At 51.2% G+C, this 14,516-nt stretch overlaps 1 protein-coding gene across 1 annotated transcript; it reads left to right on the top strand.

Annotated features, from left to right (window-relative positions):
- Positions 1-10,375: 10,375 nt before the first annotated feature.
- On the top strand, positions 10,376-13,079 carry LOC134362612 (melanoma inhibitory activity protein 2-like). Its single transcript, XM_063077803.1, is given in 3 exon segments — positions 10,376-10,418; positions 10,670-13,051; positions 13,054-13,079. Coding segments are annotated over 3 exon segments (2,451 nt in total).
- Positions 13,080-14,516: the final 1,437 nt, after the last annotated feature.

The following is a 14,516-nucleotide window of genomic DNA, read 5'->3' on the forward strand; positions in this document are numbered from 1 at the left end:
GGTGGGTAGATCAAGGAGCATTCCTCAGTTTGGCCAGATGTCACTGTGGCTCAGAGAGGTTCTGTAGCAGATTTAGGGGTACCCAGTGAGCTAGGGATGGACCTAGACCTCGGACTTAAGTCCACCAAAACAAGGTCAGGCCCTGGAGCTTAAGGAAGCCTCAGTTTTCTGCCTCTGAGCGCAGCACTTTCTACCTCCCCTCAATACATCGGGTTGACAGGCTGTGCACAGGATGGGTTGGAGAGGCTGTACTGTGCCGGGCAGGGAGCCATTTTGATCTGTCTCCCCTCAGGGCAGTTCTGTGCTGGGGCAGCAACTGCAGGAGGAGGCCCAAGGATTCAGAAACCTCTATCAACAGAAGGTCATGCCCCAGCAGAACCTCGTGGTAAGTTTGGGGGAGCAGGAAGCCTAGGGCTTGAGGTAGAGGAGAGGTGCAGAAGGGGCTGCAAAAGAGGAGGCAGGCGCCAGGAACTGTCCCCTCCCCCCAACCCCTTCCCCTAACCAGCCCCGGTCTCTTCTCCACAGGCGAAGCTCAACCTCAGTGTCAGGGCCCTGGCATCCTCTGCCTCAAAGCTCCAGGTAGCTTCTGGGGGTGGGGAGGGGAAGGTGGAGCAAGTGGCAGCAGAGGGAGAAAGGAAGGGGGACCCACCTGGCTTGGGACCTGCTGGAGGTTGGGGGTGGAGGTGGGAAGGAGATGTGTGTGGGTGGACAGATCCTTGGGGACCGATCTTTGGCCTCTGTGTCCTCAGGGCTGACCCCCTTCCCCGCCAGGAGGAGTCTGTTGTGTGTTATGGGTTGAATTAATGAATGGATGAGTGAATGCGTGAGCAGGGCACTGAGCTGAGGCTCTCTTCTCCAGCTGGAGACCTCAGGCGTCCTAGGCAATATCACTCACCTAAAAGGAGAGCTGCCTGCCTGGGCCACCCACATCGTGAGGAATGTGAGTGGGAGAAGGGGGCTTCTACCTCAGGCTTCCCCTTCAGCCCTGACCCTCATCTTGGCTCCCAGGGAAGCTTGGCCTGTCCTGTTGTGGCCTGGCATGGAGGGTGGGGTGGGGGTGGAGGAGGCTGCAGGCTCCCGGGGCCCATGCCAGCCGAGGCTCCTCTCTTTCCTGAAGGTAAGCAAGTGTGTCCTGAGCTGGGGATGGGCTACTTCTCCCAGGACGTGGCCTGGGTGAGAGAGGAGGTGAGTGGGGACCCAGACCTGCCTGGCCTCAGAGCAACTGCTGGTTACCCCAGTGGACCAGTTCTTCACATGTTCTGCTCATTCCTCATCCCCAAGAGCTCCTTGTGGGTTCCCCAGGCCTTCAGGATTGAACCCAAACTCCCACGCCTGGCAACCATATCCCTGTTCTGTGGCTGGGCTCTGCCTGCCCCACCTCCGTCGCAACCCTTCTCTGAGGCCTGAATGTGAGCTGCGGTGGCCGTAGTTCACTAGAACACGCCTTCCACATCTTGTCCCCATGCCCTTTTTTGGGCCATCCCCTCACCCAGCTTCTCTAAGGCCAGCCCTCCAAGCCCACCTCCCTTGCTGGCCACAGCCTCTGCCAGCTCTCTGGGCACCCGCACCAGGCCGGCAGGGGTTTAGTTTAACCCCGAGTGTCTGTGCATGTGTGAGTGTGTGCACACGTGCGTGTGCAGACATGCATGTGTGTGCACATGTGTGTTCATATACGCACACATGTTGCTGTTCAGTGGTAGTGTGACTTAAAGCGCAGCGCTGGGTACACAGTAGGGCCTTAATACAGGCTGGTAAATAAGAGAAAAGGAGCTGAGTAAGGGGCCTGTGCAAGATAGTCCCCATTTCTGTGGGCCTGTGTCCATGTGTCTGAGTAAAAGTGCTTGGTGGCCCCAGCTGTGTCCCTGTAGGCCTGTCTCTCTGAATATGGGGTGTACCCCTGTGGGCCTGGGCTTCTCCGCATGTGCCTGCCTCACATTGGCACCACAGGTGCCTGAGCGCATCACCACCTGCCAGCCCCTCTCTGGAGCCCTGGACAATGGCCGTGTGATCCTGTGTGACATGATGGCTGACCCCTGGGTGAGTGCACCTAGCTCATCAGGGCTCAGGGACACGGAGGCCGCATGGGAGAGGTAGCGTGAGCAGGTGTGAGGCGAGGCACGGCCCCTGCCCCAGCCCTGCACCCCAGGCCTCCCCTCAGCTGCGGCAGCCAACGCCTCCTGTGGCCCTCGCTGAGTTGGCGGCGGGGTGGAGGGTGCAGAGCATGGGGGCAAGCTGACCTCACGCCCCGCTTTTAGAACGCCTTCTGGTTCTGCCTGGGCTGGTGCACCTTCTTCCTGATCCCTAGCATCGTCTTCACTATCAAAACCGCCAAATACTTCTGTCCCATCCAGAAACACCTCAGGTGAGGTACTGCCAGGGCTGCGGGGAGCATCGGGGCCTGGGAAGGTGTCCTTCCAGCCACCGGGCCTGGCCCCCTGCCACAGCCCCTCCTCCAGGCAGAGGAGGCTAATGGCCTCGCCCTGAAGAGCCGCACACTCTGAGGAGCTCCAGGGCCAGGAAGTTCTCCCACATGTCTGCCCCAGTCCTTCTTGCTGCAGAACATCCCTGTCCCCTGGGGGGCTTCTGAGGTGGGAGCATCAGGGCCCCGGGTTTGTTCCTGTGTTGGGGCTGAGAGTCTGTGCCGTGGGCTCACTGACTTTTGTCCTGTGATGTTGCACCTCCACCAGCTCTGAGGAGACTCAGCTCTTCCACATCCCCCGGGTCACCTCCGTGAAGCTGTAGGGTCCATTGGGTGAGTTTCCCACCTTTGTAATTCCTCAGTGCTGGGAGATTGAGGGCGTGGGGAGGGAAAGGGCTGGGATTGGGGTTTTCAGGGCCCAGGAAGGAAGGCAGGTTTGAGGACCTGGCAGGGTCTGGGTTCTAGGAGCAGCCCGCCCAGCAGTGGCACTGGCAGGTGGAGCCCAGCTCTCTCCTCCCTCCACCTCACCTGCTTTTTTAATCCATAACAGGGCAAGGTGAACCCTGGGGCTGTCTGTCCTCCCCCGACTCAGCCTGAGGATTTCTGTAGCTCTTGCCGCAGAGCCCAGGCTGGCGTCCAGGCCTGGATCATCCCCTGAATTCAGCTTATCTGGCCCCATCTTGCCCATTCCCTTCTCACTCCCTTTCCACTCATGCCCCACCCACCCTTCATTCATTCTCAAAACCATACTTCTGTTGTGCTGCAGGGCCAACAGGTTCCTCTAGGTGTCCACCGCTTACCCTCCTGGTGCGATGCATCAGCACGAGGAAGAGCTTGTGCTCCCTTGGGTGGGACAGAGGCCCTGTCCGACCCTGCTCTGTCCCCATCTGCCCTGCCTCTGTTCCCGCCTCCCTCTGCCCCTCTCCAAGCTCCTTGCTCATGTCCTCATCCAGCCCCCGACTGGCTACAATTTCTCTCCTATACCCTCCCCAGCCCTTCGCTTTCTCCCTCCCTGGAAGTCCTTTTCCCCCTTGTCTCCTCTTTACCTCATCCCCAATGCTACCTTGCTGGCCCCCAGGGACCCCTCCTGCCCAACCAAACTAATTAGGTGAAGCCACCAAGCAGGCAGAGGCCACCATGGCCCATGTCTGGGCTGGCTGCGGGCTCTGTCTCATGGCCCCAGCCCTTCACTGCCCCAAGGCGTGGACCCTCCACAAGCCCCAGCATGGATTTGTTAGCCCCCGGTGGGGTGAGGAAGGCCTGTCTGAAGGCTGAGCCTTCCTGTCTGCCTGTACTCGGGTTAGAAATAGCAGTGCTGGCCCTCAGCTCCTCTCTGACCACTGGCTCCCAAGGGAAGGAATTGGGACCTGGGCCATAGTGGCCCTGACCCAGCTTTCTCAGGAGGGATCTGGTGGCCAGAACAGGATTTTGCACTACTCTTTCTATCCTGTGCCTGTGGCCTAGGGTCCTCCCTAGCCTATCCCTGTGTCATCCCTGCATACTGGACTCTGATTTCCAGAAATGAAGAAGAGAAAGAGAAGAGAGCCCTCAGATCTGTTAAAGTCTTTTCACTTCCCTAAGCCTTGGCCTTGGGTCTTTGAAACCAGGTCTCCCAGCCTGGGGCCCTGTACACAGTTGGTTTTAATGAGTGTTTGTGGAGAGGAGAATTCCAAGGCCTCCTCTGACTCCAGGCATCCAGGGATTATTCCAGCAACCAGCAGATGGGGAGTGGGGCCCATCTGGGAGCATGCCGCCAGGAGCAGGCAGACCTGGATTTATAGCCTGGCTCTGACACTTGTTAGCTGGGGCACCTTGAAGGTGTTATGTGGGTTCCCTAAACCTCAGCTTCTTCATTTGTAAGAGGAGGAGAATAGTCATAGCCTGCTATAGGTTGTGACAAAGCATGGGAAGTCCTTGGCAGGGGCCTGGCAGAGAACAAACGCTCGGCTGATGGGAGCTATAATCTGTGCCATCGCTGTCTGGGCCAGGGACAGAGCTGGGTCTGGGCAGGCACAAGGGAAGAGGGAGATGGGTCCTTGTTCAAAGGCAGAAAGCACTTTAAGATTCTGGTCTGCTGGGTCTCAGGGAGTGTCTATGTCTAATTGCACCTTATAAGCCATCAACAAATTTTCTCCTAGGATTAGGAATGGCGCACATGCAATGTATTGTCACTGCTGCAAGCACATTCTCAAACAAGCGTCCTTGAATGCAGCACACTTGCCTCCTTTTGTCTTTTCCCAGAGGTTTCTTTGCTTGTTACTCATCTGTTGACCTGTGCAGGGAAAGTAGCACCCTGCATTTTAAATTGCAATTGACGAGATTAAAACAAATGAAAAAGAAACAATTAAAAAAAATCATTTCCAGTTCTCTTTCAAAGTTGCCTATCTGATCTTTTATATATTTGAGCATATTAAACACAGTTATTTTAAAGTTCAGTAACTCCCTTCTATGGAGTCCCCATGAATCTGTTCCTAGTGTCTGTTGTTTCTCTTGGTTATGTTTATTAGTTCTGTCTCATCTCCTCACATACCTGGTTATTTTTGAATAAGTACCACATATTGTATCGGAAAACCTGGAGAAATAACTTGAGGCCTAGGATGAAGTTATCTTCCTCTGTGAGGATTATGTTTACATTCAGCAGGTGCACACTAGAATCACTTTAATCCACTTGCAGGAAATGAGATGATTTGCAGTGCCTTGAGGGCTGATCTACCTCTGATTCATTCATACTCCTAGGGCGAAGCCCTCTGGGGCCCCAACACAAAGCATGAAAGATTTGTCAGGCACACCCTCCTCTTGGTGGACCGAGTATTTAGCCCCACAAGTTGTTGAAAGCTCTGCTCAGCATCTTTATAGTGTCTTCCGGAATCAGCAGACCCTCTAGGGAGAAAGTAGCCCCAGAAGCCAGGCACATGTTTCTGGGTTTCCTTCTTTCCCAGATCTTGGCCTGTGATTCCTCACTGCCTTGTTTGCTTCCTGATACCCTCAGTCAGACTTAAATATATATACGTATACAACACATATATACAACACACACATTTATATATTTTTTTAAATAAATATACGTCACTTAAAAAGCTGCTCAGAATGAATGTATGTGTACACACGCACACACACGTGCACATACACACATACATTTGAGCAGCTTTTTAAGTGTCCTCAGCTAGGAATTTGGTCCAAGTGATCTGGTCCATCATTATCAGAAGTAGTGGTCCTAAAAAATTGACTTTGATGTTCCCCACCCCGTGAATGGGAAAAGGCTGCCACTTTTGGAATTTAGTATCCAGGAACATTGGCTCAGCCAATTGAACACTGGCTTTGCAAAGGAGGTTCACTTGGAGAGCATCACTGTGGGCACTGGTCACCTGGGGAGGGGGTGGCACTCGGCAGTTGATAAAGAAACAGAAATAGCCACAGAGAACAACAGATTGCCTATTTCTCTGGTTTTAAAATCCTGGAATTCTAAAATGCTAATGCTACTTTATATGTGAAGCAATGCCCCTTCGAGGTCACAATCTCGACGGTCTCTGAAGGAGGTGAATTATCATCTGTGGTTGAGCAGATGGAGTTCCAGGAAGTTACATGGCTGGTTCAGAGTCTCATAAGTTGAAGCCCTACCAGGCTTTGGATTCAGGTCCCCTGGTCCTAGTGGCCCTGAAGGTTTCCTCCTGGAGGCACTGCCAGTCCCCATTCCCTGTGGGTGTGTGGGAGCAGGCCCTGTCTCCAAGGAGATTTGAACCAAGTGTCCTTGCTGTCCCTGTGGCAGGAGAAGTGACAGATTGGGGGCCCTGGGAGTTGTGCCAGATGCTCCAGCCTTGCCTCTCAGCAAAAGGTCTCATGGAAGATTCTGCCAAAGAAATGCCAGATGGGCCAAGGCATCCGCGGTCTCAGGTGACTAGCCAGGGCAGCTCCAGCTGGCTGAGTTGTGCTAAGGGAGGGTCGCCTGGTGGGCAAGAGCCTGCCCATGCTACCCGAAGGGACAAGAAATGTGAGTTAACATTTATTTATTGAGCTATGAGTATCAACCAGGAAGCGTGTTAAGTGCTTTACAAGAATCAATCGAGAGACAGGACTTTTTGCTTATCTACCTGATGGCTGAGAAACTAGGATGCAGAGACTGGATGTGGGCTGCATAGGAAAGGCAATACTTACCCAAAGGAATCAATGTATGATGGTGGCATTTCAGGATATAACTGAGTTCTCTGGAGTCAGCCTGAGGCCCTGCTCTGGGTGGTTGTGGCCAGTGTCCCTCCCCACCCTCTGGGCCTCCCATCTTACCTCCTAGCACCCTGTCTCTCTGAGCCTAAATGCCGGGGACCAAACCAGGAGGCTGGCAGCCAGCCTGGTCCACACCACGGGCCCCTTCTCCATGGTCCCAAATCCTTCCTTGCACTTTCTGGACAAGCATGCAGCAGTTAGCATCTAACCTTCTTACAAACACTGGTGATCACAGCACCATGTGGGGAGGGAGGCCGGTGTGTGCAGTGAGATGACCCCGCCCAGCCCCTGACCTCTGCCCACATTGATGCCGCATTTAGAGAAGAGATGGCCTGACCCCTCACCTACACCAAGGGTACCAAGGAGTCAGGTGTTGAGGTTAGAGGAGGGGATTTCAGGGAGGTGAGCTGAGACCAGAGGGTGAGGTGAGATGCCCTCCTTCACATCAAGCCAGAGGAAGAGGGCTTTAAAGAGAGCTTTAGGTTTTGAGGTGTCCTCCGCAGTTTGAGAAATCCAGTGGACTGATGCCTCACCCCCCACCCCCACCCCAAAGTCTAGAGGGCAAGAGACAGGCTGGCTGCTTTGATGGCAGAGCTGAGGAGAGGGCTGATGGCCCAGGTGAGGGCCTCGTGTGAGAGAGTCGGCGTGGAATCTCACAGGCCCAGTCCCAGGAGGCAGCCTGGACAGTGAACAGATGCAGGCCAAGAGAAGGTGGGGCTACCACTACCTGTCAGGGGCTCCTTGGTTCTCTGAGGCCCACACAAAATATCCTAGTCAGGGGGACAGTGGGGACAATGGCTGGCCTTGAAGACCCTTGGAGATGCTGATGAGAGAAAGAGGTGTAGCTTTCAACCTCCGCCAAACCCAGAGCACAGTTCAGCTGGGGGCTGACCACGCCTGCTGCCCGGCCGAGGCTTCCCACCCCACCAGGCCGGAGCTGCGGGAGCAGCCTCCACTTCAAAGCCAGGGACTTGACGATGACGTCAGGCCCTTTTTATTGTTGGGCCTGGACGTGAGCCGAGCGGTGCTGTGTGACGTGAAGTGGTGGAGACCACGGGTATTTCCCTACCAAGAAGCAGCCTGGGCCTGTCAGGTTTCCATCTGGCCGTGGGAGGACTGGCCAGCAGAAGAGGTTTCAAGGGCCAGAGGTGGACACAAATAAAGCTGCTGTAAGTAGTTTCCAGTTCCACAGCTGTGCTGGCTCAGTGTCCTGGTGACATCCCTGAGTTCTGTGGCATCCAGAGGAGGGCTTTGGGGGGCTACAGGTGTTTACTGAGCTTCTTTAAAGAGCGGGCACCACGTGCAAGGTGAGACGCACCCCCTCCCAGAGGGGCCTTGCTCACAGGCAGGGGCTCTCGGTGGGGCAGGGCCCAAACCCCGAGGGGGAATTTCTCTCTCTCTGGCCCTCAGCCAGGCCCAACAGTAGAAAGGGCCTGAGGAAAAGATATGTAAGAGCTTCACCTGCCGGCTTGGGGTCCTGGGTAGGAGGGATTTGAACTTGGGCCTGGAGTGGAGGGGGTCATGAGGAAGGTCCAGAAGACCCCTAGACTTGTGGGTGGGGCTTGAAATGATTCCTTCCCTTTCCACTTCCAAACTGCCCTGCCCTCGGGCTCCTGCCACCGTGGGAGGAAAACCACAGTTCCATCCCATCAGGCTCAAGCTCGTAGCTAACAGGGCAAGCACTCCTGCAGCCTTCCTCCCCTTTTCTGGGTCTGATAGCTGCCAAAGACCCTAGCAAAACTGACTCTCTCTTGGGGAGTTTGCTAATAGCCACGTGCCCACAGCATGGCCACTGCTGAGGCCCATGCAAGGAGCCTGCTCAGGCATTCTCAATCCTCATTCCCTCCTGCCCAGGAAAGGACCCAGTGGCAGGGGGAGGGTCATGGCAGAGGGCAGGCACGTTCACATCTGTGTTGTATGAGGGGCACCCCCCAGGCTTGCTGGTGCAGTGGGAGGTTCCCAAGGCCCCAGGGCTTGGGGGTGCCCAGTGGGCAGGGCAGTCATCCTGACCTGTTTGGTTGCACAGCTTGTTAACTTCAAAGAAAGCACCTCTGAGCAGTGGGAGGGTGACTCTCCAGAGGGCAGCACTGGTTTGGGGGTGGGCTTCTCTGGTCCTACCTTTCACTTCATACAGTAATGGAAGGCCTGCCCTGTCCTGGGCAGTGTGATCACCAAGTCTCCAAGCTGACGTATGACACACGGGTGTATCATCAGTTGGGGGGGATCTTGACCAATATGCTCGCTTTGGGATGAAAGGAACAGGCTTTATGTCCCAGCATTATCACTTTCTAGACTGTGACTTGGGCAAACCCTTTTACTTTTCTGGTCCTCCCTGTCATCATCCGCAGAGTGAGATAAAGACACCTTCCTCCCAAGTCCACCGTGAAGACTCAAAACACTCCACGCGTCTCTGCTCCTGGAAGTGTGCTGGGAGCCACAGGAGCAGGGCTGTCCTGGCCGTGAAAGGCCGAGTGACTCCTGGGGAGCGGGGCCCTGACCTGAGGCTTGCCCCCCATTTCCCCAGGGGGCAGGGTGGGCTGTGAGCTTGAGCCAGACACCTGGGCAGCTGCCTACCCTCTGGAACAGTCCTCCTTTTCTTCCCCTGGGGACCTGAAAGTGGGAGCTAACTGGCTGGCTAAAAAAAAGAAAAAAAAAAAAAAATGAAGGGCGAGCAAGTGCTCCGTTCATGCTGCAAGGCAGGGGGTGTCTCAGGACTCTGTTTCCATGGGAACCAATGGCACAGGCTGGTTCCTATGGGCACCAGAAAGGGAAACTTGGCAGAGGTTTCAGGCACCTGAAGTGGGACTCATCCCAGGGATACAAAGATGGTTCAACATATGAAAGTCAACAAATGTGATACAATAAATGTAACGGGCATGCAGCCAGTATGAATCTGGCCATCACAGCTTGGGCACGAACGGTGACAATCAGCTTTGTATCCCATGAATATTCATAACCAATAAATTTTTTTAAAAAAAGAATAAATGGGTACAGGAGATCTTATAGGTGTGGTAACAATGTTCTAAAACTGATTTGTGGTGATGGCTGCACAACTTGATAAACTTACTAGAACTCATTGAATTGCATACCTGAAATGGGTGGATTACATGGTATATAGAATATTCCTCAATAAAGTGTATTTTTAAAAAAGAGCATTTCACTGACATTCAGCAGATCCCGAAACACAGCACTCTTCTGCCACAAATAACTAAACAACCCTGGACAGGTACTGGACTTACTGTAGACCTTTGTTCCATTACCTATAAAGAAAGCGTTGGGCCAGGTGAAGCCCAGAGTGTCTCATGCCTCTTCCCATTGCCACATTCCATGGCTATTTTGGCAAAGTTAGTCCAAAGAAAACACTTTTGTTCCTTGGCAGATATCTAAGAAAGGATGCTCTTCTGAAAGAAATTAAAATCACAAAATTTCCTTTAAAAAATTGCAAAAGGAAAAGTTGATCTCCTAGAAGTAGAGAGCAGAATAGTGGTTACTAGAGGCTGGGAAGGGTAGGGGAGGAGGGGAAAGGCAGAGGTTACAGATACAAAGTTACAGCTCGATAGGAGGCACCATTTCTAGTGATCTATAGCTTTGTAAGGTGACTAGAGTCAGCACACATTTATTAGATAATTTCAAATAGCTAAAAGAGAGGATTTTGAATTTTCCCAACACAAAGAAATGAAAACTATTTGAGTGATGAGTACGCTGATTACCCAGATTTAATCATCACGTGTTATAAACATGGATTCAAATCCGGCGGTGGCCCGGCCGAAACCGAGCCAAGGTGGGGGGTGGCGAGGACAGTATGTGTCACAGGCTCGTGAGGGGGTGGGCTCAGAACCCTGTGGCGGAAGTGATGTCACAAAGGGGCCTGGTTACCAGGGTGTGCGTGGGGGACGCCTGAGGCCGGTGGGCGCCAGGGCTCCCCGGCTCCCTACGTGGCCGGCTGCGCTGTGTCCGCCGCTGTCGCCAGGGCTGGTTCACGTTCCCAACAGAACGCAGAGCTGTCTCAGCTGCTGGTTGTGGCCCGGCCAGGCCGTGGCTACCGCGGCCACAGCCATAGCAGCCTCGGAGCCACGGAGGTGCCCGGGGCTGCCCCTGAGCCGCACTTGAGACTGGTCCTGGAAAAGCTGTGCAGGACTGTGGCAGCATGGCCTGAAGACCTGAGACCGGGCCCTGGTTTTCCATGGGAATTGGTGATATGTGCAGCTCTTACTGGGTTTTTTCTTCTCTTGTTTTTGTGGAGATGTGTTCAGTTGGTTAGAAGCCGGCTTTATGTAGGAAGAGAGAAAAAGCTTGCTGAAGAGCTTTCTGGACTAATTGAAGAAAAATGTAAACTACTTGACAGACTCAGCATTGTTCAAGAGGAGTATGAAGGCTTAGAGTCAGCTGTGAAGGATGCCAGCTTTGAGAAGGAGTCAACAGAAGCACAAAGCTTGGAGGCAATCTGTGAAAAGCTGAGCAGGTCCAAATCTAAACTTGAGGATGAAATAGTCTTTCTAACAAAAGAATTAAAAGAACAGAAATCTCAACATTCTGAGCAAGATGAATTGATGGCAGATATTTCAAAAAGGATACAGTCCCTAGAAGATGAATCAAAAGCCATCAAGTCACAAGTAGCTGAAGCCAAAATAATCTCCAAAATCTTTCAAATGAATGAAGAAAGTCTGAAGGTGGCAATAAAAGATGCCTTGAATGAAAATTCCCAACTTCAGGAAAGCCAGAAACAGATTTTACAAGAAGTGGAAGTATTGAAAGAACAAGTGAGTGAACTTCATAAACAGAAAATAACATTTGAAGACTCCAAAGTCCAGGCAGAACAATTTCTGAGTGAGAAAGAAAATGACATCAAGTCTCTGGCTGAACGCTTGCTCAAGATGAAAGACTGGGCTGCTGTGCTTGGAGAAGACATGATAGCTGATGACTTGGAATTGGAGATGAAGAGTGAATCACAAAATGCTGCTCGCTTAGATGATCCGCCAGAAGGAGCTTTGAAGAAACTGATTCACGCTGCTAAGTTAAATGCTTCTTTCAAAACCCTAGAAGGAGAAAGAAACCAAATTTACACTCAGTTGTCTGAAATAGATAAAACAAAGGAAGAGATTACAGAGCATATTACAAATCTCCAGACTGAACGAGCATCTTTACAGTCAGAAAACACACAGTTGGAAAGTGAAAATCAGAAGCTTCGGCAGAAACTTCAAGTAATGACTGAACTGTATCAAGAAAATGGAATGAAACTCCACAGGAAATTAATAGTAGAGGAAAAGGACCGGTTAGAGAAGGAGGAGAAACTTTCCAAAGTAGAAGAGAAGATGAGCCATGCAGCTGAGGAACTGGAGACCTACAGAAGGCAAGCCGGAGATGTGGAAGGAGAATTGGAGAGAAGCATTCGTTTTTATCAAGGGCAGATGACGGCCTATGAGAAAAAAGTGCATGATAACTGGTTGGCAGCTGAGACTGTTGAAAGACACCTCAGTTATTTAAGGAAAGGAAATGTGTACAAGAGACAAAAATTAATTGAAAAAGAGTTTAAATTTGAACTTTTCAAAAAAGATCCTTCTGCACTCGATGTTCCAAATACAGCATTTGGCGGAGAGCATTCCCCATATGGTGCCTCACCAGTGGGTCGACCTTCAGCCGAAATGAGAGCTTTTCTCTCTCCACTCAGACTCGCACCTTTGACTCCAGGGCGAGGAGGAGGAAGAGGCTCAAGAGGCCCAGAGAATACTCTGGACCATGAGATGACCAATGAAAGAGCAGAATCGTTCTGTGATAGGTTAACCAATTCTCATGGAGCACCTTCTGGGTTCCTGTCACCTGCGTGGGAACAGCACTGGAGGATGACGATCCCTCCACCAGGCCACCCATGTTCTGATCCAGCTCTTCTTCCACGAAGGCAAGACGGATTTGATTCTAATCCTGGTGGACCGTCTGGACCAGCAGAACTCAGAAGTTTTAATATGCCTTCTTTGGATAAAGTGGATGGGCCAAAGTCTTCACAAACGGAATCCAGTAGAAATGATACCAAAGATGACCTTGGTAATGTAAATGTGCCTAATTCATCTGTGCCTGCTGAAAGGGAAGCAACTGGCCCTGGCTTTGCTCCTCCACCTTTTCCTACAATCAGAGGTCCATTGTTTCCAGTGGATATGAGGGGTCCATTCATGAGAAGGGAACCTCCTTTTCCTCCACCTCCTCCAGGAAGCATGTATGGAGCTCCTCGAAATTATTTTCTACCAAGGGTTTTCCCTGTCCAGCCACCACCTCCATTTGCAATGAGAAATGTCTATTCAGTGACGGGTTTTCCTCCTTATGTTCCTCTAAGAGCTGGATTTTCACCTCCACCCCCACATTCTGAAAGTAGGGGTGAGTTCCCTTCAGGGTTGATTCTGAGCTCAAATGAGTCTGCTCCTGAAATCCAGAACCACAGCAAGAAACCTGATGGTATTTTTGCTCTCTCTTCATAAATAGTTTTGACCTATCCCTCATTTTCATTTTAAGTAACTACTTTTTTTGCTCAAATTGAAGCTTAATGGAATTATAATTCTCAGGACAGTATTTTGTAAATAAAGATGATTTAAATATGAATTTTATGAGTCAATTATTTCCATTTTGTTTTATCCTAGATTGTATAATTATTTTAATTTGATTAACAAATCCACAATTACATCAACAATAATGGGAATTTTATATAGGCAATCTTGCAGTTGGGGATGTTTTAAACGCCAAGGGCAGTGTCTTTATGCCAAAAACTGTATATACTATGGTTGTAGACAAATGTGAAAGTAACTTTATGCTTAATTAAATTTTCATTGATTGAAAGAATAGTTTGGTACTGATAATAGTAATAAAGTAAGCTAGTTTCTTAATAAAAAACACAATGTACTCCATAAATATGTACAATTATTATGTGTCAGTTAAGAATAATAATAAATTTTTTAACTTACCGAAAGAAAGCTCTAGAAGCTCACCCTGCCACAGCAAAGCCGAGCACAGCCATCTCTGTCTGTCTGGGCCACTGTGCTCCTGACTTTGACCACTTCTGACAAAGCTGCCTGAGGTCCTGGCACACCTGTGGCCTTCTGGCGCATGGCCAGGGAGCTGTGCTGAAACCCTTGTCTGGCCTGCAGCAGCTGTCACGGGGACTCTCAAGCACTTTGCTGAAACCCTCACGCACTCTGTGCCTCAGTTTGGGCCGTGCCCGTCCTCAGCACGTGTGAGGCTCACCTGGCACCTCCTCCCCTTCCCGCCCCAGCCCACCTGTCCTGCCAGGCTTCACTCACCACAGCACACACAAAATTGAACTTTGGGGACTCTCCCAACTATTTTTCTTTAAAACATTCTATTGTATATATTTGAGGTTTGTAACATAACGTTAGAGGATACATATAGACAGTAAAAAGTTACAATAGTGGAGCACATCCACCATCTCACATCGTTACGTTTTGTGTGTATGAGGAGAGCAGCTAAAATCTACTCCACAAAAATCTCTAATACACACAAACTCTTTGTTTTACATTTTTGCCTCAGTTTCTTCTTTTAGGCTGACAGGACTCATAGCAGAACACCTGGGGAGATAGACAGATAGGCTCAGATTGGCAGGACAGTCCCCTCTGCCATGTTGGACACGGAGAGGCTGTCTGCAGAGGAGGCCTTTGTGAAGCAGGGAGAGGCCTTGGCCCAGGGAGAGACAGAAGCTGGGACAGAAGCAGTGGGCACCCAGTGGATTTCCTGCTCTGGGCTCCAAGCCCTCCTGGGGCCCCTTAAGCTCCAAAGCTCCACTGAATCCCTGTAATCAGTTCCCACTTTTCAAATCCTTCCGCTGGTCTACATGGATTTTTGATTCTTGCCATCAAAAGAGTGTTGACTAAGACTACGG

This window comes from Cynocephalus volans, chromosome 14, assembly GCF_027409185.1.
Source record: "Cynocephalus volans isolate mCynVol1 chromosome 14, mCynVol1.pri, whole genome shotgun sequence".
Classification (NCBI taxonomy): Eukaryota; Metazoa; Chordata; class Mammalia; order Dermoptera; family Cynocephalidae; genus Cynocephalus; species Cynocephalus volans.